Below are 18,780 nucleotides of genomic sequence, written 5' to 3' on the forward strand. Positions count from 1 at the left end.
ATGCTGCCGGAGGGGGGGCAGCCTGCGCCAGCCGCACACAGCCCTGCCTGGTGCCCACCCCCTCCGGGGCCTCCGCCAGCCCCGCCGCCGCTCGCCCCAGGCGTGGCCAGGAAGGGGGCCGGGCGGCTGGAAGAGGGGCCGCCTCCAGCCGCCCCGTCACGGCTTGTGCAGCGCGGCGGGGCCGTGCACAGCCCGGGCGGAGCAGGCCGGTACCTGAGCGGCTGGAGCTGCCCGGCCGCCGCCCCCATGGCCCTGCTGCTGCTGCTGAGTCTCCTGCCGCCCGCCCTGCCCCTCTCCGGGCCCGAGACGCGCTGCAGCTCGGTGCTGCTGGACCCCGCCTCGGGCCAGCTGCGGGTCGTCCCGCGCTGGGACCCCGCCGCCGTCGCCTGGGCCAATCTCACCGACCGGATCCGAGACACGGGGTAGGCGTGTGTGTGTGCGCGCGTGTGCAAACCCCAGGGCCCGATCCCGCGGGGCCCGATCCGGCTGATCCCAGGGACGCCGGGCGAGCTCAGACTCGGCAGCTGGGAGCGAGCGAGCCTGGGCTGGGGGTCTCCATCGCTGGGTGGGGGGGTCGCTCCTGTGAAGGGACCCCTCGCAGCTCTCGAGGCTGGGGGGCGGTGGGGGGCGAGGGGCGGGTCCTGGAGCTGCCCTGCCCGGGGGAGTTTCTGCTCCGGGGCTGTTCTAGCTGGTTTCTCTGGCCCTTTTCCATCTCCCTCCCTCCCTCCCTCCCCCCAAGGCCGTGTGCTGGTGAAAACATCTGTCAACAAGATCTAATTGTGTCTTTTCTCACCCCCTTTCGCTTCTGCTTTTCAGTGAGGCTGCAGTGCCCCTAACCAGGGGCTCATCCCATTTCTCTTGTTTTCTGCCACTTCTGCAGCATCAGGCCTGTTTGCGCCACCTTCCCGCAGTCCACGGCCTAATGGCCCCACGCGCGTTTGATTTCATTTTCCATTGCGGTTATTGCATTCCACTTGTGGCAAAGCCCCTTGCAAATCGCTAAAGGGGGAGTAATGCGGCGTGTGTAGCATCCGTGCAGTTCCACCCTTGAGATCGCTCTGGGTACGGCCACCTGGCAGCTGGGATGGTGCTTTCCAGTGCAGGGAGATAGATGCAGGCTAGCTGTGCTGGAGCGAGCGTGCTAGCAATAGCAGTGTGGCTGGAGTGGCACGGGCGGTGGCTTTGGCTAGCCGCCCAAGTACAGTGCCTGGATCCCTTGCAACCCTCGGAGTGGATACTCACTCCGCTAGGCCAAGCTGCCACCTGTACCATGCTGCTACCCGCAGTGCTCTGGCTGGAGCAGAACGAACAGTCTTGTCTGTCTGCAGTGGGAAGCTCGCTGCCAGCTGCGGTGTGGGGAAGGCCTGGCAAGCACATGCACATCTCTCTGCGTTGCTCGTGAAAGAGATGCTGTCAGTTTCCTCCTTGTGTTTTAGACATTACTATTCCATTGCCCTAGCACCAAGAGGCTCCAGTTAGGATTGAGCCTGTCTTAGGCAGCAGCATAAAGCTTTATCCCCATGGTATCTGAGCGTCAACCATTTAGAGCCTGGAGCTGTGTCAGGTGCTGTACAAACCCATGCTAAACGACAGCCCCTGCCCTGAAGTGCTTATGGTCTAGAACAGTGGTTCTCAACCAGGGGTACGTGTACTCCAGGGGAGGTCTGCCAGGGGTACATCAACTCATCTGAGGTTTGCCTAGTTTTACAACAGGCTACCTAAAAAGCACTGGCAAAGTCAGTGCGACATAAAACTTCATACGGACAACGACTTGTTCATACTGCTCTATATACTATACGCTGAATGTAAGTACAATATTTATAGGCCAATTGATTTATTTTCTAATATGGTAAATATGAGACAGTCAGCAATTTCTCAGGAATCGTGTGCTGGGACACGTCTGTATTTTTATGTCTGATTTTGTAAGCACGGAGTTTTTTAATGAGGTGGAACTCAGGGGTACACAAGACAAATCAGACTCCTGAAAGGGGGACAGTCGTCTGGAAAGGTTGAGAGCCACTGCTCCAGAATAACAATCTGCAAGGGGGTGGGGTAAAGATACATCACTGCTGTCATGAGGATTATTTTGAAACTGAAGCTGCTTCAGCTTTTCTCCTCAATTTGAAATATCTGATTACAGGAAAGAACCAGCCACCTTCTCGGTACAATCCTTGCTCTCAAAACTCTGGTTCTGCGTATGCTAGGGTCCGCCCCATGTTGCTGCGTAGTGCCCCTTATTCAGGGAACCTCTCTCGTTCCAGCGCCCCATCGTCTGGCCGGTGAAATGATCTGGTTTTGCTAGCAGGCTGGGAAATGAAGTGACTTCTAACCATCAGAGGAGTGAAGTTCTGGAACAACCTTCCAAGGGGAGCAGAGGGGGCAAAAGACATATCTGGCTTCAAGACTAAGCTTGATAAGTTTATGGAAGGGATGGTATGATGGGATAGCCTAATTCTGGCAATTAATTGATCTTTGCCTATTAGCGGTAAGTATGCCCAATGGCCTGTGATGGGATGTTAGATGGGGTGGGATCTGAGTTGCTACAGAGAATTCTTTCCTGGGTGTTTGGCTGGTGAGTCTTGCCCACATGCTCAGGGTTTAGCTGATCGCCATATTTGGGGTCGGGAAGGAATTTTCCTCCAGGGCAGATTGGCAGAAGCCCTGGGGGGTTTTCGCCTTCCTCTGCAGCGTGGGGCACAGGTCACTTGCTGGAGGATTCTCTGCACCTTGAAGTCTTTAAACCACAATTTGAGGACTGCTGTAGCTCAGACATAGGTTAGGGGTTTGATACAGGAGTGTGTGGGTGAGATTCAGTGGCCTGCGTTGTGCAGGAGGTCAAACTAGACGATCATAATGGTCCCTTCTGACCTTAAAGTCTATCACTCACCTTAGGACAGCCCTGACCTGACTTGTCCTCTACTGATGGAGTCTGGATGCTCCAGATTTTGGGTGAGCGTCTGTAATTAGCCACGGGTGTTTGTCTGAAATGCATTATGGGACATCAGCTAGCCGAGCAGAGTCACAGTGTGGGTCTAGCAAAGCTGCAGGCTGCGGACGACAAATGCCCCTTTCTTCTGCCCTTCAATGCAATTAGCAAGGTTACTGAGGCGAGAGCTACTTCTCGTTGTCTGGGTCAGGCTGGACGTGGTGGGCAGTCCCCTCTCCCAGGTCCAAAGCTGGCCCCGAGAGCAGTCAGTAACTGCATTTCACTAGCCCACCCCAGGGCTGTCGTGTGTGGCATTTTCCTTAACCCTGTGTAGCAGAAATAGTTGTCATGCCTCACCCTGCTCATGTAAAGAGCAATCCCTCTCTACCTCAGTAGAGGTGGCTTATTTCAGATTTAAGCAAAACAATAGACCTAGTCTCTTTAGATGCGAGAACAGTCCGCGTTGCTAATCCCAGGTATTCAGAAGTCATGTCAAACCCTCCAAAAATCACAAGAGCGGCGTAAAAAATCATGAGATTTTAAATAAATAAATAAATAACTTCAGGGTTCTTTGTATTTGGTTTCTGGTGTCGTAGCCTTGAGGCGGTCACATTTTCAAGCTTTCCTCTGCAACTGTGAGGCCTGGAAACTTACCTTTAAAAAAAAAAAAAATAAAGCTGGGAGTCTCGTGATCACATGACTCCAGGAGCGTGGGCTTCACGAAAAGCACCCAGTGTCGTTGGAGTTGGCACTGCTGCATGTGTTGCTCCCTCTGGAACTGTCTCAGTGTGCAGTGGCAGCGGTCTCCCAGCAGCAGCCACTCTGCTGTGTTTAGATGTTGTGGTGATTACCTAGGTCAGCTGGAAGAAGGAAGTTTGGCTGCTGGTTCTGGCGGAGGTGTGGCATTCAGGTCTGATTTGCTGTGTGACCTTGGTCAAGCTGCTTCCGTGTACCTTATACTGGAGGGGTTAAGGTGCACCTAGCACTCTGAAATACTCAGTACAATACTCATCCAAGCCTTACTGGTGCTATCGAGTCACCCCTAATGGGATCCCACTGCATTAACAAATGGGATCCCATTTAGGGTTGACTCAGGCACCAGTAGGGGGAAGCTCACAGTGCCAGCGCCCCTGCCGTACCTGTCCTAGGGGCCCTCCGTCTCCAGGGCAATCGGGCTGGCACCAGCGCTGTTTCTCTTATAACTAACTAACTAACTAACTAACTCTCCTTCTCCGTGGGCAGTTAGCCAGCTGCAGTGGAGCAGTGCATTATCTCGGTGTGAATATCTGTCTGCCTGAGCCAATCGGAGTTGCTGGTGCCCTCCTGCGCTGGCCTTGAGTTTTGCTCACTGATCTCAGCAGGGCTGACTCTGGGGCATGAGCTCCTGGCCCTGTTCTGTAGGCCGGGGTCAGAGGCAGGAGGCTGGGAACGGCCGGTTTCTCCCGTCAAAGTGATCGAATGAGCTGGGTTGGCAGGGGGGGAGGTGCCTTCCGTGCTCCAAAGTGACCCAGTAGCTCTGAACGTCCCAGGTGCTGCTGGCTGGTGGGTTTTATTTGCTGTTGGTGGCTGATTCCCCCCCTCCCCCCGTGACCTATCCAGGGGCTGCAAAGGGGTGCCTATGAGAACAGCTGCCAAAGGCCCTGCCCCCTTGTATTTCCACTGGCCCCTGTGGAGGGCCCCCCAACGTATACACTCTGTCCACTGCTAATCCTCCACATCTCGCCTCCTAGGGATTTTGCAGGGGGGGATTGAATTAGTGAACGCGTGTGCAAGTGCAAAGCAGTGCTGGATGCCATGGAAATGCCAATACCCACCTAAGGGACAATGATTGTGCAGATCCTTTAAGGGAGAGCAGACGCTTGTCTGGTCCCCCATCCTCTTCCTTTTGCCCTTGATGTCCCCCTTCTGGAGGAAGACCCCGGTAAGCACCTCCCCTGGCTCCAAGGTGTCTTTAGCCCCAGCTGTGTGGTGGGAGAGTGCTTTGGGATTCTTGGGAGCAGCTCCAGACAAGGCAAACAAGAAGCAAAGCACAGAAAAGCCCAGGGAGGGGTTTGCTTTGTCTCCAACTGGAGCCTTTATCTGAAGTGTCCTTCAGATAACGTAAGATACACACACAGCCCCCGGGGAGCCCAGTTGGAGGGAGTGCAATGGGCCGCATGGAGACTTTCCATTGTGCATGATCTTTCCCTTGTTCAATCAGTGTCCTCTTTGCTTGGTGCAGGTGGTCCTTCCTGGAGTTGGCCACCAGTGAGAAGTACAATGACAGCCTGCAGGCCTATGCTGCGGGACTGGCCGAAGCCGCTGTGTCCGAGCAGGTAAATGATGGTGCATGGCAGGGGAGAGTCAGACCCACTGGTCTGCAGAGCCCCCTGGTGTCCCAGTCCTAGGTTCCCCCCGTCCAGTTATGCCCCTGCACCTCAGTCTAGACTCAGGCCCACCTTAGTCCATACCTGGGCCTCTCCTATCAGAGATGGCCAGTGGCGCCACAGGTTAACAGCTCACTTGTGCCCGGGGGAGGGGCGAGGCTGAGATTCTCAAGCTCGTTTCACATGTGAGCTAAGCTTGGCCAAGACTGAATGAAGCCTGTAGAAACGCAGGGTGGCTGGATTGCCTCTCTGCACTCCTCCGCTGCCTCCTGTCCTGTTCAGCTTGTCCCTGGGTCTCCAGCCAGCCAACCGAAGATGCCTTAGCGAGGCAGGCCTGGCTTCACCCAGAGGTGATGGAGAACCAGCCCCTCACTCCAGGATGTTAAGTGGATGGAAAGGGGTGAGCAGGCCCATGGTTACACTGCGCCCCCTTCTTCCTCCAGCTCATCTACATGCACTGGATGAACACCATGGTGGGCTACTGCGGCCCCTTTAAATACCAGACTGACTACTGCGAGAAGCTGAAGAGCTACATCGAGACCAACCTGGCCTGGATGGAGGAGCAGATGGAGAAAGGAGAAGATCTGGAGTACTGGTACCAGGTGGATGTGTGCTGCTAGGGGGTGGGCAGTGCCTTGCATTTATTTGGGTGTGCTGGTCGCTATGGGAAAAGGACAGGTTCTTTGGGCCCAGGGCTGGTGTCTGAGACGCCAATTCCCACCGCTCTTCTACCGGGGCCCCAGACCAGGCACCTGCCAGTGAAAACCTGGGTATTGCTCGACTTTAAATACAAAGGGTAGCCAAGAACTGGAAGTCACTTGGTGCCATGAGCTGTAAAACTGGACCCCTGGCCACTTATGGCCATTAGAGGCCCCCTGGCTCTTTAAGCAAGTGCAGGACTGAAGTTAACCCAGGTCTCCTGGCCAAATTCCAGCTGGGGTGAGTAGATCTGTCCTTCGTAACTCTTTCCTCTTTGCAGCGTCAGTTGGAGAAGTTCCTCCTCACTTCTCCTCCTACAGGACATTGCACGGGCAGCGTTGTCTGGGTCGTTCTGTATGTGCAGGAGGATGGATTTTGGGGGAGAGCCATAGAGAGCCTGATCCATCACTGAGTTCTCACTCGGTCCAGTGGCCTCACTTGGCCAGCAGAACCCTTGATGCTGGTGGAGGAGCGCTCCCAGCCTGGCTCTGGGGGTCTCCAGCCTGGCTCTGGGGGTCTCCGGAGGTGCTGGGCTAGAGGTTCGGCGGAGATCCATCTTGCGGGCTGAGCAGCGTCCTCTGGCGTCACTGAGATGCAATTAAACACGGAGGAGCAGGATGTCCGTTTTCCAGAGTAGAACTGCCCCTCCTTCGAGATTCCCCTTTTCCGATTCTTGTTACCAGCCCCTCCCCTCCGCACGTGGGGTGAGATCTCAGACCCCGGCCTGCTCGCCGGGTCTCACCGTGGGCCTGTCCCTCCCCCTACAGGTGCGCCTGGCTCTGCTGCAGCTGAAGGGCCTGGAAGACGGTTATAACGGGCGAGTGGCTTTCCCGACTGGACGATTCTCGGTCGCCCCGTTTGGCTTCCTGTAAGTCCCTTTGGGCGTGAGGCGGGAGCTGGGTGATTGGACTTAACCCTTTCGGTCCTGGCTGATGTGGGGAGCTGGAGAGATGGGGTGGAGTGAACGGGGCAGCTCCAGCGCAGTGGGGCTGGGGGAAGCAGACGGGTGTTGGCCTGGTACGTGTTCAGCAGCTGCAGTTCGCTGGTGGCTGTAGGGAAGAGCTGGGGCGGCATCCCATAGGCATGCAGCAAAGGGAAGTTGTAGGCTTTAGGGACCCATTATTATCTGCATTTTACAGAGGGAAACTGAGGCACGGAGAGGCGCTGTAATTTGGTCATATAGTGAGTCAGCAACAGCACTGGGAGTAGACCCAGGAGCTCTGACTCCGTGCTTCTGCTCTGAGCCCTAGATGGCACCCCCACCACATGCTCTTTAAAATACAGGGTCCCGGTTGGACATGGGGACTTGTTGCTGTACCACCTGTCTCTGCAGAACCCCCCAACCCCCGCATCTACTTAGCTTGCCGACCAGCCAGCGTGCCCTGGCTCTCGTCGGCCCTGCAGAGCCAAGGTCGCTGAAGAAGAGTGAGGCCAGATTTGCTTCTGCCTTGCGTATCGCTTGCTGGGTTCTGAATGCAGGCTCCCTCCTGGTCAGCCTGTCTCTGTGCCTCAGTTTCCCCATCTGTAAACCAGGGAGAGGAGTTGCCTCCTCCGAGGGTGCTGAGAACTGCTTGTTAATGTTTGCATGATGGCTTGATGACTTCTTTGGGCTGACACCCCAACACGGAGAGGACTTCCCATTTTAATTAAAATATAACACAGTCCGGCAGCTTCTTTAGAGTACCTCTTAGCCCTTCCTACCCACAATGCATTTATACCCAGGCAGACCGCTCCCAGATACAGATATGCTCCCAGCCTTGGGCTCGAACCGTGTACTATTGCTTCATTAGCCCCTGGGGCTGAGGCGAAGTCTGAGTCACTGAATCCGAAGGTCGGGAGTTCTGCACCCCATGCCCTGTATCTGCATTTGCCTCAAGCTGCAGTTTTATGACCGTCACTAGGGCTTGCGGCTTATCCATGGTCAGATAAGGGAGTCCTGGCTGCAGGGAGAACCTGTGGGAACAAAGAAGGGATCGTTAGGGCCATTGCATGCACATGGCCAGGACCAGGAGGGTGGAATTCCCTGCTTCCTCCAACCCGGGAGTGGGCATAGCTGGAGTAACCCATAGCAGGATTCTAGCCAAGGTGAGGGTAGGTGGTCCGAGGTTCTGCTCTGCTTTGGCCAATCCAGGGACCTCTGTCTGTGCTGCCGGGGATTGTTATGAGCCCAGGTGTGTCTGTTCTCCCCCCCACCCCCCACCCCGCCTCCAGCTTGTTCCAGCTGGGTGGGGACCTGGAGGACCTGGAGTCGGCCTTGAACAGAACGGAAAGCGAGCACACGCTCGGCTCGGGGTCTTGCTCCGCGCTCCTCAAGCTTCTGCCGGGGAACCAGGAGCTCCTGGTCTCCCATGACACCTGGAACACTTACCAGTCCATGCTGCGCATCATCAAGAAGTACACGCTGCCCTTCCGGACCTCGGCCCACAGTGCGTAACGCGGGCAGGGGCCTGGGGGGTAGCTGCATGGGCCAGTACCAGGATCGGAGCTCCTTGGCCCTGGGCTGGAGGAGGGAGGCAGGACGAGGGGGTGATAAGACAGCAGGAGTAAGCATGTATCTGGCTACCAGGAAGTGGGATTGCTGGCTGGCCCGTGGGAAGGGCGAGAGGGGTAGCCACCAGACTGGCACTTCCAGAGCCCACAAAGATGCTGTGTAAGTTTCCCTGCTCCTTATGCGAAGAGAGAGAAGGGTCCCGCTCCCCCTGCCGCTGGATCTTGCCGCCATTCTGGGGTGGAGTTTGCTGTGGGAAGTTGGCAGGGCCCGTCTCTGGAGGTGATGGGGCGTGGCCTCTGCACCCCTGATGGCTCCCTGCCGTCTGCTCCCCCAGGTGACGACATGATCTCGGGGCACGTCCAGACATTCTCGTCCTATCCCGGTACCATCTTCTCGGGAGACGACTTCTACATCTTGAGCAGTGGCTTGGTGAGCAGCTGTTGCCTGCACCCTCCTCCCCTGCCTCCCTCCCCCATGGTCCAGCTGTCCCTGAGTTCTGCCGGCTAGGGATTGAGCCTCCTGCCCCATTGCTGCTTTGGGATTCAAAGCAGGGCCCTGGGTCATGTCTACACCAGGAATCCTATCATCCAGTGCAGAACCCAAATCTCCCTCTGCCTATGGACTGCCCTACTACTGCACTCTTCACATGGGCAATGGGGCAGATTGTCTCTCCAACTCTGCCTGTGTCACTCCCCCGCCCCATTGCCAGGAGCCCAGGTCTGGCCTCTGTCGGATCACGCGCATCCTTGCCTGGATTCGCTTATGACTCTGTTCTGTCCCCTGCAGGTGACTTTGGAAACCACCATCGGGAACAGCAATGCTGCCTTGTGGAAGTACATCCATCCGGAAGGGAGTGTCCTGGAGTGGCTGAGAAATATAGTGGCAAACCGGCTAGCCAGGAGCGGGGCCGAGTGGGCTGCCATCTTCCAGCAGTTCAACAGTGGCACGTAAGTCGACTAGCAGTCATCTAGACCCTCCTGTCGTGTCCCCCTCTCTCCCCTCCCTTCGGCAGCGATGGGATGGGTGAGATCTGTCGAGCAGGAAGATCTAACCTGTCTCTGATGCCAGGTTATTGCACAAGGCGCTCTGTGGCGATGGCACAATATCATGGGCCATCACGTGACATGCCTTGGCCATGTGGTGCCACGTGTTAGTTAATGTGTTAAGTTCTGGCACATTGCATGATGTCAGTGGCACTGAGACCAAGTAGCAGACTTCAGAGGCTACTAATCTGTGGCTGGTCTGTGTGTGCACCACTGCCGGCTGCTGGTGGAATTATTATTAATCGTCATTGTCATCATGTTTATTACTCTAATGTCGAGAAACCAGCCGAAATCAGGCCCCTTGTGCCACATGCTGTACGTACACAGTAGCCGACAGTCCTTGCCACGAAGAACTTACCTGCTAAATAGCCAAGATAGATCAAGGGTAGGGGAAAGGCACGGAACACTGGAACAGTTCAGCTGTGTGTCATAGGACCTGTACTGCTAAGGGAGTCTCTCCTCTTATGCAGATAAAAGGGGTTTTGAAGGAGGAGGACCTGAGTTTCGTCTCTGTTGTTGCTTTGAAACTCGGCCTCTGTGAGGTGGTCCAGGGACCACTGACCGTTCCTAGGTCTCCATGGATTTGTAACAATAAGTGAGTCCATTGCTCTGGCCAGAGGGCAGCTTCCTTGGCTCTCAGAGCCACCTGTGGTGCTGCAGGCATTGCTTATGGAACAGCTCCTTCCGATTTCTCTGCAGTTTGTTCTGAAACCAGCCCCAAACGATGTCATGACCTGACATGGCGAGGGGAGGAGAAGCGGGGGCGGATGAGTGGAAATACCAGAGTAGGAGGGAATCTCTTTATTGGAAACCTTGACTGTGTTCAGTTTGTTCCTCACTATGGTGTCCGTTTGTCCACTGTAGCCACACGGGATCCTTCAAACAGGAGCATAAAAACGGCCATTCTGGGTCAACCAACGGGCCATCTAGCCCAGTATCCTGTCCCTGACCGTGGCCAGTCCCAGGTGCTTCAGAGGGACTGAACAGAACATGGCAAGGGAGGGGAGGGATAGCTCACTGGTTCGAGCATTGGCCTGCTAAACCCAGGGTTGTGAGTTCAATCCTTGAGGTGGCCTCTTAGGGATCTGGGGCAAAAATCTGTCAGGGACAGTACTTGGTCCTGCTGTGAAGGCAGGGGACTGGACTCAACTCAATGACCTTTCAAGGTCCCCTCCAGCTCTATGAGATAGGTATAGCTCCATATAAAAAATTATTGACTCATCCCATCATCCAGTCCCCGCTTCTGGTAGCCCAAGGTTTAAGGGACACCCAGAGCAAGGGGATGTGCCCTTGACCATCTTGGCTAACAGCCAAGGACCTATCCTCCATGAACTTCTCATTCTTTTTTGAACCCCATTATCCTTTGAGCCTTCACAACACACCCTGGCAATGAGTTCCACAGGTTGACTGTATAAATTTATTAACAGTAAGGAAATCACACGCCAAAGAGTGTAGTTACCTTGAGTAGCCACGTGGTGACAGCATAAGTACACCAGGACTATTACTTGACATTTACTACCATGGCGTAAGGGCACTGAACGCCAAACGCTTCCCCTCTCGTCTCTTGCCCAGGTACAACAACCAGTGGATGATTGTGGATTATAACACCTTCCTGCCGGGCAAAGCTGACCTCCAGCAGGGGGTGCTCACAGTGCTGGAGCAGATCCCGTAAGTGCCTTCATTCGGAACATTCGGCTATAATGTATCGGGGTAGCCGTGTTAGTCTGTATCCACAGAAACAACAGGGAGTCCGGTGGCACCTTAAAGACTAAGATTTATTTGGGCATAAGCTTTCATGGGTAAAAACCTCACTTCTTCAGATGCATGGAGTGAAAATTACAGATACAGGCATTATTATACTGACACATGGAGAAGGAAGTTACCTCACAAGTGGAGAACCAGTGTTGACAGGGACGATTCAATCAGGGTGGATGTGGTCCACTCCCAATAATTGATGAGGAGGTGTCAATTCCAGGAGAGGTAAAAGCCAGAAGGAGAACACTTCGATCTCCCTGGACATTCTATAACAGATTTAAAAGTAACTATTCTTGAGCAAAAAAACTTCAGAAACAGACTTCAAAGAGAAACTACAGAACTAAAATTCATTTGCGAATTTAACACCATTAATCTGGGCTTGACTAGGGACTGGGAGTGGCTGGCTCATTACAAAAGCAACTTTCCCTCTCCTGGAATTGACACCTCCTCATCTATTATTGGGAGTGGACTACATCCACCCTGATTGAATTGGCCCTGTCAACACTGGTTCTCCACTTGTGAGGTAACTCCCTGCTCTCCATGTGTCAGTATAGTTATGCCTGTATCTGTACTTTTCACTCCATGCATCTGAAGAAGTGGGGTTTTTACCCACGAAAGCTTATGCCTAGAGAAATCTGTTACTCTTTAAGGTGCCACCAGGCTCCCTGTTGTTTTTATCCGGCAGTAATGTTATCAAGCTCCTTGTTCCAGCCCTCCTCATGGGCTCTGGAGAGCGACAGGATGATGCCTGGTTTGTTACAGCCCCCCCGCCCCCCCACCCCCAAATGGAGTCTGTTGTCCCTGCTCTGGCTCTAGCTGTGACACTTGTGTTTACAGCACCGCCTGGACTGGCTGAGACCCCCCCTGTTGCTCTGAGACGAGGTCCCATCCCTTGTCTTTAATGCTGAGGCTGTCGCCTGGATAGAGCCGGGGGGGTTCTGATAATGGAGGTCTGGCTGGCTCCCCCCAGGCTGGCCAGCTCACCTGCAGCGGGCTGGGCTCTCCTGCTGCCTTGCGGTTCAGTCGTTCTAGGCGCTGGTCAAACGCGGAAGCCCCTGCTGAGCCGGGGGCCTTGGGGTGGCTGCCCATTGGCGCTGGCTGGACAGTCCTCTGGCCCCCTGATTGTCCCGGTTCTTGGTTATCCGAGATGGAGGCTACACTCCTGCTTTCCCAGCATGCAATCTGCTTCCCATTTGTGTTCTGCTCTCTCATGCCCCATCTCGTTCTCTCTCTCAGGGGGCTGGTGGTTGTGGCTGACAAAACAGAGGAGCTGTACCAGAAGGGATACTGGGCCAGTTACAATGTGCCGTAAGGAGCTTCTCTTCTCTCTCCAGTCCAGCCCTCCGGCTTAGGGCATCTTACTCCAGGGAGGTGGGGGAAGGGAAGGGTCAGCTGGGAGAAGAGGCACCCAACCCCTGGTGCTGTCTTCCCCACTGCCCTCCATGGGGTGCTCTTCCAACCACACTGAAGGCCTGATCCTAACCCCGTTGGGCTTACAAGGAGCGTTCTCCTCTGCTCCCCCGCCAGCTAGGGCTGGGAGTGCTGTGCTCTCGGGGAGCTGTGCTGCCTGGTTCCAGAAGGGGGCAGCACTCAGCTATTAAGAGGGACTCCGCCTTTAATTGCTGTCTGGCGGTTGGCATGGGGTGGGCTTGGCAGCTGGGTGACAACTGGGTGGAAATGCCCCTTTAGAAAGGGCCTTGCCCTGATAGGCTGTTCTAATAACACCTCACGGAGTGGGTCTTAAAGCACTTTACATGACCCCCCTGAGGCAGGGCAGGGCTGTTATCCTCCTTCTACAGGTGGGAAACGGAGGCACAGAGAGGCTAAGTGACTTGCCTCTGGTCACATTGCACGTCTGGGAGTGCAATGTGACCAGAGGCCCTAGGCGAGTGCTCGTATTACCCAGCCATCCCTTACCTTCCCCCATCCCTTTGGCACCTGGCCTGGCCTCCCTGGGGTGGGGGTGGGATTCCTTGAGGCACATGTACAAAGGCAGGTGGGGTCCCTGCTTGATCTGTGTGTTACTCCCTCCCCCCCATCCCCAGGTACTTTGAGCAGATCTTCAACGCCAGCGGCCAGCTGGAGCTGGTGAAGAAATACGGCGACTGGTTCACCTATGATAAAAGCCCCCGGGCCCAGATCTTCAGGCGCAATCAGACGCTCGTCCAAGACCTGGACTCCATGATCCGGCTCATGAGGTGAGGGCTTCTCTGTGGGGAGAGGGAGCTTGGCGCCGTCTCGTGCCGGAAGGGCGTATCGCTCGTGGGAAGAGCGGCCCTCGAGACACAAACGCTCCATGTGCTCTGGCACCTTGGCACGGGTGTGCGGGGGGGACGGGTGCAGACTAGGAACCTAGCTGTGTGTTTGTGTGGGGACAGAGGGAGAGTGGTAAGCACTCTACTATTGTAGGGTTGCCGCTTATCCTGATGATGACAAGGCAGCTGTGCGTGCTGGCCACGTGGAACGCTGACAATGGGTCCTGGCGCATCCTTGAAGCTGATGCGCTGTCACTGCATCTCGACAACGCCTGGTGTCACAGCGGTGATCGTGCCATGGCACGATGATGCCCTATGGCTATTGTCTCGCAGGAGCCAGCCCCTCCTGTGTGTCAGGCCAGGGGACAGCTGGGGCAGGTGCAGTTACACAGAGAGATGGGCTCAAAAAGGAGCATCCTTCAGCGTGGAGATGTTCGGATCCTCAGGGTTTCCTGAGGACTGTCTCTGGTTACCTCCAGGGGCTGATCATCCCTGACCACAATCTCCACTTCCCTCTGCCCCCTAATCCAGCGCGGTCTAACCTCGGCGCCAGCTGAGCGAGGGCTGAGGTCAGATCCCACCTCCATAGCTCCAGGAGCCTGATCCAATGCTCACTGAAGGTGACGGGACTCTGCCCTGCCAACGTTGGCTTTCTGGGTCAGGCTCTGGGGGCAGCCGCTACAGCGATGAGCCTGGTGTAAGAACTTAGAGCAGAATCACTCCCGTCCATCCCCAGTTCAAACCCAGCCTAAGGTCTTTCCCCCTCCCTTCCAGGGCAGAGCTGCCCCAGTGGCTAATCCAGCCCTGCGCCAGGCGGGGCCCAGCTCCCCTCCCCTTGGGGCTGCCTCCATTGTACGTGTTCGTGCTGCCTCTCAGGTTCAACGACTTCCTGAAGGACCCGCTGTCCCGGTGCCAGGGCTGTGACCCGCCCCAGAACGCTGAGAACGCCGTCGCCGCCAGGTCGGACCTCAACCCCGCCAATGGGACCTACCCCTTCGCTGCGCTGCGCCAGCGATCGCACGGGGGCACGGACATGAAGGTGAGGACCACGGGGGGAGTCTGTGTTGGGTGAGCACATGCTCCTGCAGGGGGGAAGCCTACTGCAGCCTTGGCTAACAGAGCAGCTCTTCTGGCTCTGACGGTGGATCCAGAGGTCATAGGTTCTATCCCTGCTGCTGACAACTCATATATGTGTGCGCTCCGGCTTCATGGACTCAGCCCAGTTTGAGTGTTTCCGCCTGTCCTGCCCCCGAGTGGCTGGAGGCCGTCCGCAGCACCTGTGCCCAGAGATGCTCCCGCCGACTCAGCGGAAATTGTCAGACGCTTGGTTTTCTCTCCCTAGATCACGTCCTATGCGATGGCCAAGGGCTACTGCCTGGTTGCCGCCAGCGGGCCCACCTGGGACGACGTCCCCCCTTTCCAGTGGAGCACCTCTCCCTACAGCAACCTGCTTCACATGGGGCACCCCGACCTCTGGAAGTTCCCCCCCATCAAGATCTGGTGGGACTGAAGTGGAGCCTGGATCCCCTGCGCATGTGGCCGAGTGGGTTGGAGCAGGGGTGCTGAGGGTGTGTCCCGTCCCCCTGTCTGTCTTGTTATAGTCTGGACTGTGGCCTATCCGCTGTGGGGCTGCTCCACCGCGGCTGTCTTTCCCCTGCGAACGAAGGGAAGAACGTCTCTCTCTGCAGGGGGAGCACAGGGGTACCTGGGGTGGGGGGAAACGACAGGGGGGGCAGTGCAGCTACTGCATTAAATTTAGCCCTGGCGTGAGTGGCTGGAGTTTGGTGAAACCGATGGCCATTGCACCTCCTTCTGCCAGGCCTTGGTTTGGCCCAGCTTGTCATTTTGCTGCCTTGTCTTAACTTGCAAGCTGGCTTCTTGCCCTCCGAACAAACTGCGACGCTCCCCAGAAGCCAGGGGAACCCCAGCCTCTTCTGCTGCCCCCTGGTTCCCCTCCTTCCCTGCCCCGCGGGTTGCTCGGTCACTGTCACTCCCGCCTCTGAAGACCGGAGCTGCCACCAGGTCCCCGGGGAAGGAGGAGCTGCCTGCTGGGACCCCCATGGGCTGCCAACTTGTGTGGTGGCACCGAGAAGCGGGCGGGTCCACGGTATAACCCCTGGGGGTGACCCACGGGAAGGAGCGCTAGCGTTCTCAGGAGCGGAGGCGGAGCTGTCCCTCTGAATGTAAGGCAGAGAGGCAGGTTTGCCTCTCCATCCCCTATCCCTCAGCGCTGGGCCTTGAGGGGGGCGGGGTCCCAGCTTGCAGCCCCCAGTCTGCAGCCCCAGGAAGATGTGGTGAAGTGCTCTCCAGGGGGCGGGAGGGCTGCCCCCCCCCCCCCTTTGCTGCATCTCTCTGCACTGCACTCCAGTGCCTGGGGGTGACTGCTGCTGTTTTGCTCACGCTGCCTTTGAATCCTCCGCCGCTCTTTGATGCAGCTGTGGCTTGGGTGATGCCCTTTGCTTTGCTGGCATCAGGGCGAAGGAGAAGCCCAGCGGGCTGCCCACAGGGCACCGCCTCAACCTGAAATCTTTCTGCTTTTGTGCCTGTTGTGCCCGCTACCTCCTTAGGCCTGGACTCACATGGCGCCACAGGCGTGGGGCTTGTGCATGTGAGGAAGCTTTTGCCCGTTAAAAGGAAATGGAGCAGGGTTCAGCAGGAGACCACCAGGGCAGACCTCACTCCCCTAGAAAAGTGACAGCAAGGAAGGCTTAAAGCCAGGCTCAGATGCTCCCCGGCCAGAGGCGTTCTCACCCCCTTGGCTTACCTGCCAGCTGGCTCCGAGTGGGGCTGCAGTGCAGGGCTTGTTCTGGGTCCCCTGTGCAAACCCAGGTGTTCTGGGATCGTCTGTAAGCAGGATTAAAAGAGCTCTTTGGCTTGGTTTTAGTACTAAAACTTGCGGAGTTGTTTCTTGCCTAGCTCTCGGGATGAGAGGAGGCGGGTTGGGGTTTCAGCTGCCGTGAAGACTCCTAGATTGGTAAGGCCCATAGGGACCGTTCTGACCATCCAGCCTGACCTTGTATCGCACGGGCCGGAGAACTTCGCTCTGGGATTCCTGCTCCAGGCTCAGAACTTCTGGCTGAGCTCGTGTCTGGGGTGCAGAAGATCTCCTGTGCGGTCGCTTTTCCAGCTCGCAGCAAGGGCTCCTAGCTGCCATCTGCTGCTCCTTCCTCTCGCCATCACAACCCCACCAGCCCTTTCTGGCATGAGCGTGAGGACGCTCCTGCCCCTGCATCACTCAGCCCCTCCCCTCGCCCCAGGCTCTTACTGCTCACACAGTGGGGTGCATCCATGAAAGCAGCAATTCAGCACAACTGGGTCGGTCGGTCCATGCTGCTCAACTGCCGGAAGGTGATGGGGCGGAAAAGCTGGGCAGCCGTCCCTTCTGGGGCCAGGGGCAAGAGCTGGGGTGGGGGCCTTTTGGGACAGCCATCCAGCGAGATCTGGGAGGTGGGAGGCCTTGCTAACCCATCTCCTAGGCTCAGGTCCGTGGGGGCAGAAGCCGATTGCGGCCCGAGGGTTGTTTTGGAGCCAGGGCCAAAGCAGGGTACGGCCATGAAGTGTGTGGGACAGCAGCTGTGTCCCAGCCTTAGTGCCGACCCTTGTCTGCCCAGCCGAGCTCCTGGGCCTGCGTTGGAGAAGAGCGAGGAATGCCCCAGGGTTAGCGCACCAGCCGGCAACTTAGAGACCTGCATTCACTTCCCTATTCCAGCACAAACCCCCGGTGTGGCCTTGGGTAACCGTGCCTCAGTTTCCTCATGTCTGAGAGGGGGATAATAGCCCTGCCCTACCTCTCAGGGGTGGTATGACCTGATGGGAGACCTGAGAGTACCAGAGCTAGAGAGATGGTAACGGGGCCTGCTAGGGAGATTTCTAGTGGTCATAAAATGATTGCAAAGTCCTCTTAATCTAGGTTCCTTGATCTGCTCTGGCAGGCAGGGAGCAGTTGGGAGTGATCACTTCATTGGTTGGGACTGATTAGCTAATGTTTATAAAGCGCGCTGAAGGTTTTTATAAAGGGTTCACCAAGGGCTAAGTCCATCTGGCTCCACAGAGCGACTAGAGCATAAGGGAGAGATTTCCTTTGGGAGGCTTTAAACTTTGTCTAATTAGCTGCCCCTTCTGGCTTCGATTCTTGGATTAGGGAATGGGGCAAACGAGTGGCAATGTGTTCATCATGCCCTTCAAAATCCCCCAGGGCTCGGGCAAAGCCCCTCCGTAAATTCAGTCCATGCTAAAGAATCCACAGCCTCCAAATCTCTCATTATTGGCATCATCTTTCTAGACATGGGAACGTACGGGAAGAAACTACTTGATTATCTTTCATTGGACTAACTTTCGTTGGTGAAAGAGACACGCTTTCTGTATCGTAGTCTCTATGCTGCTAACTGTTGAGGGAGATTCTCTGTGCACAAGTGCTAGAGAATTGTCAAGTTCGGTCTTGCTGGTTTTTGCTGGAGGACTCCTTGGAGGTCTTGGGGATCAAGGCTGCGGGCCTGATTCTCCTCTTGCTTACCCTGGTGTGACTTCATTTCTCATGATGGATGTGTGGCGAGAGGAGAATCCAGCCTTGGGAGCCTTCTCAGCCCTAATCTCTTCCCCTCAGTGCGGTGGCAACAGACAGGGAGTTTTATTAATACTCTTCCCTTCTCAATTAGGGCCTGATCCAAAGCCCACTGAAGACTCCCATGGGCTTGGGTCCTTTACTTGCATGGCAACCCTTCCAACTACTCCATAACAAGTCACTTCACCCCCTGTGCCTCGGTTTCCCCATCTGTACAATGAGGCTAATGATGCTAACCTCCTTTGTAAAGTGCTGTGAGATATTATGAAAGGCACGTTCTCCAGCAATACCTCTGAAAGAACAAACCCGGCTGGCCAGTAGTGAAATGTTCCAGACGTGGCTGTTTTGGGATAGTGCAGACGGCTGGAAAGGCAGCAGGCCTTCAGTCCCAGGTGCTGCTCGGCGGCTGGTTTCCTCTGGCTGGGACCAGCACTTATTGCAAGGGGGTTGGTTGATTGATGGGAAGGGGAGGAGGGTCAGGGGCTCCTTGCTTGTGTGGTATGAGCACAGAAACTCCTCCAGGCTCTGTCAGGCAGGGGGACTTATCCACCTGTTCTGGGTCCTGCCAATGTCAGGCAATGGGTTAAGGAGAGCAGGGAAGGGACAGACTCATTTGTTCAGCTGCGTTCAGATACCCCCTTCACCCAAACCCGTTTGGACTGAAGGTCAGGTTCTGCCCACCCC

The 18,780-nt window shown here is 56.1% G+C and overlaps 1 protein-coding gene across 1 annotated transcript; it reads left to right on the top strand.

Annotated features, from left to right (window-relative positions):
* Window positions 1-16,427, top strand: PLBD2 (phospholipase B domain containing 2). Its single transcript, XM_054006714.1, has 12 exons — window positions 1-422; window positions 5,148-5,241; window positions 5,736-5,894; window positions 6,759-6,859; window positions 8,203-8,417; window positions 8,817-8,911; window positions 9,269-9,429; window positions 11,098-11,193; window positions 12,517-12,588; window positions 13,326-13,478; window positions 14,412-14,574; window positions 14,878-16,427. Exons 1-12 carry the CDS (start codon window positions 1-3, stop codon window positions 15,043-15,045), a joined length of 1,899 nt encoding a protein of 632 aa, XP_053862689.1. The 3' UTR covers window positions 15,046-16,427.
* Window positions 16,428-18,780: the final 2,353 nt, after the last annotated feature.

The sequence above is a fragment of the Malaclemys terrapin genome, chromosome 16 (genome assembly GCF_027887155.1).
Source record: "Malaclemys terrapin pileata isolate rMalTer1 chromosome 16, rMalTer1.hap1, whole genome shotgun sequence".
NCBI classification, from domain to species: Eukaryota; Metazoa; Chordata; order Testudines; family Emydidae; genus Malaclemys; species Malaclemys terrapin.

Bases quoted from the DNA above. Each gene is read 5' to 3' on its own strand.
- PLBD2 (XM_054006714.1), top strand. From the start codon at position 1: ATGCTGCCGGAGGGGGGGCAGCCTGCGCCAGCCGCACACAGCCCTGCC. The intron at 423-5,147 runs GTAGGCGTGTGT...TGCTTGGTGCAG, and splicing joins GACCGGATCCGAGACACGGG to GTGGTCCTTCCTGGAGTTGG. The intron at 5,242-5,735 runs GTAAATGATGGT...TTCTTCCTCCAG, and splicing joins AAGCCGCTGTGTCCGAGCAG to CTCATCTACATGCACTGGAT.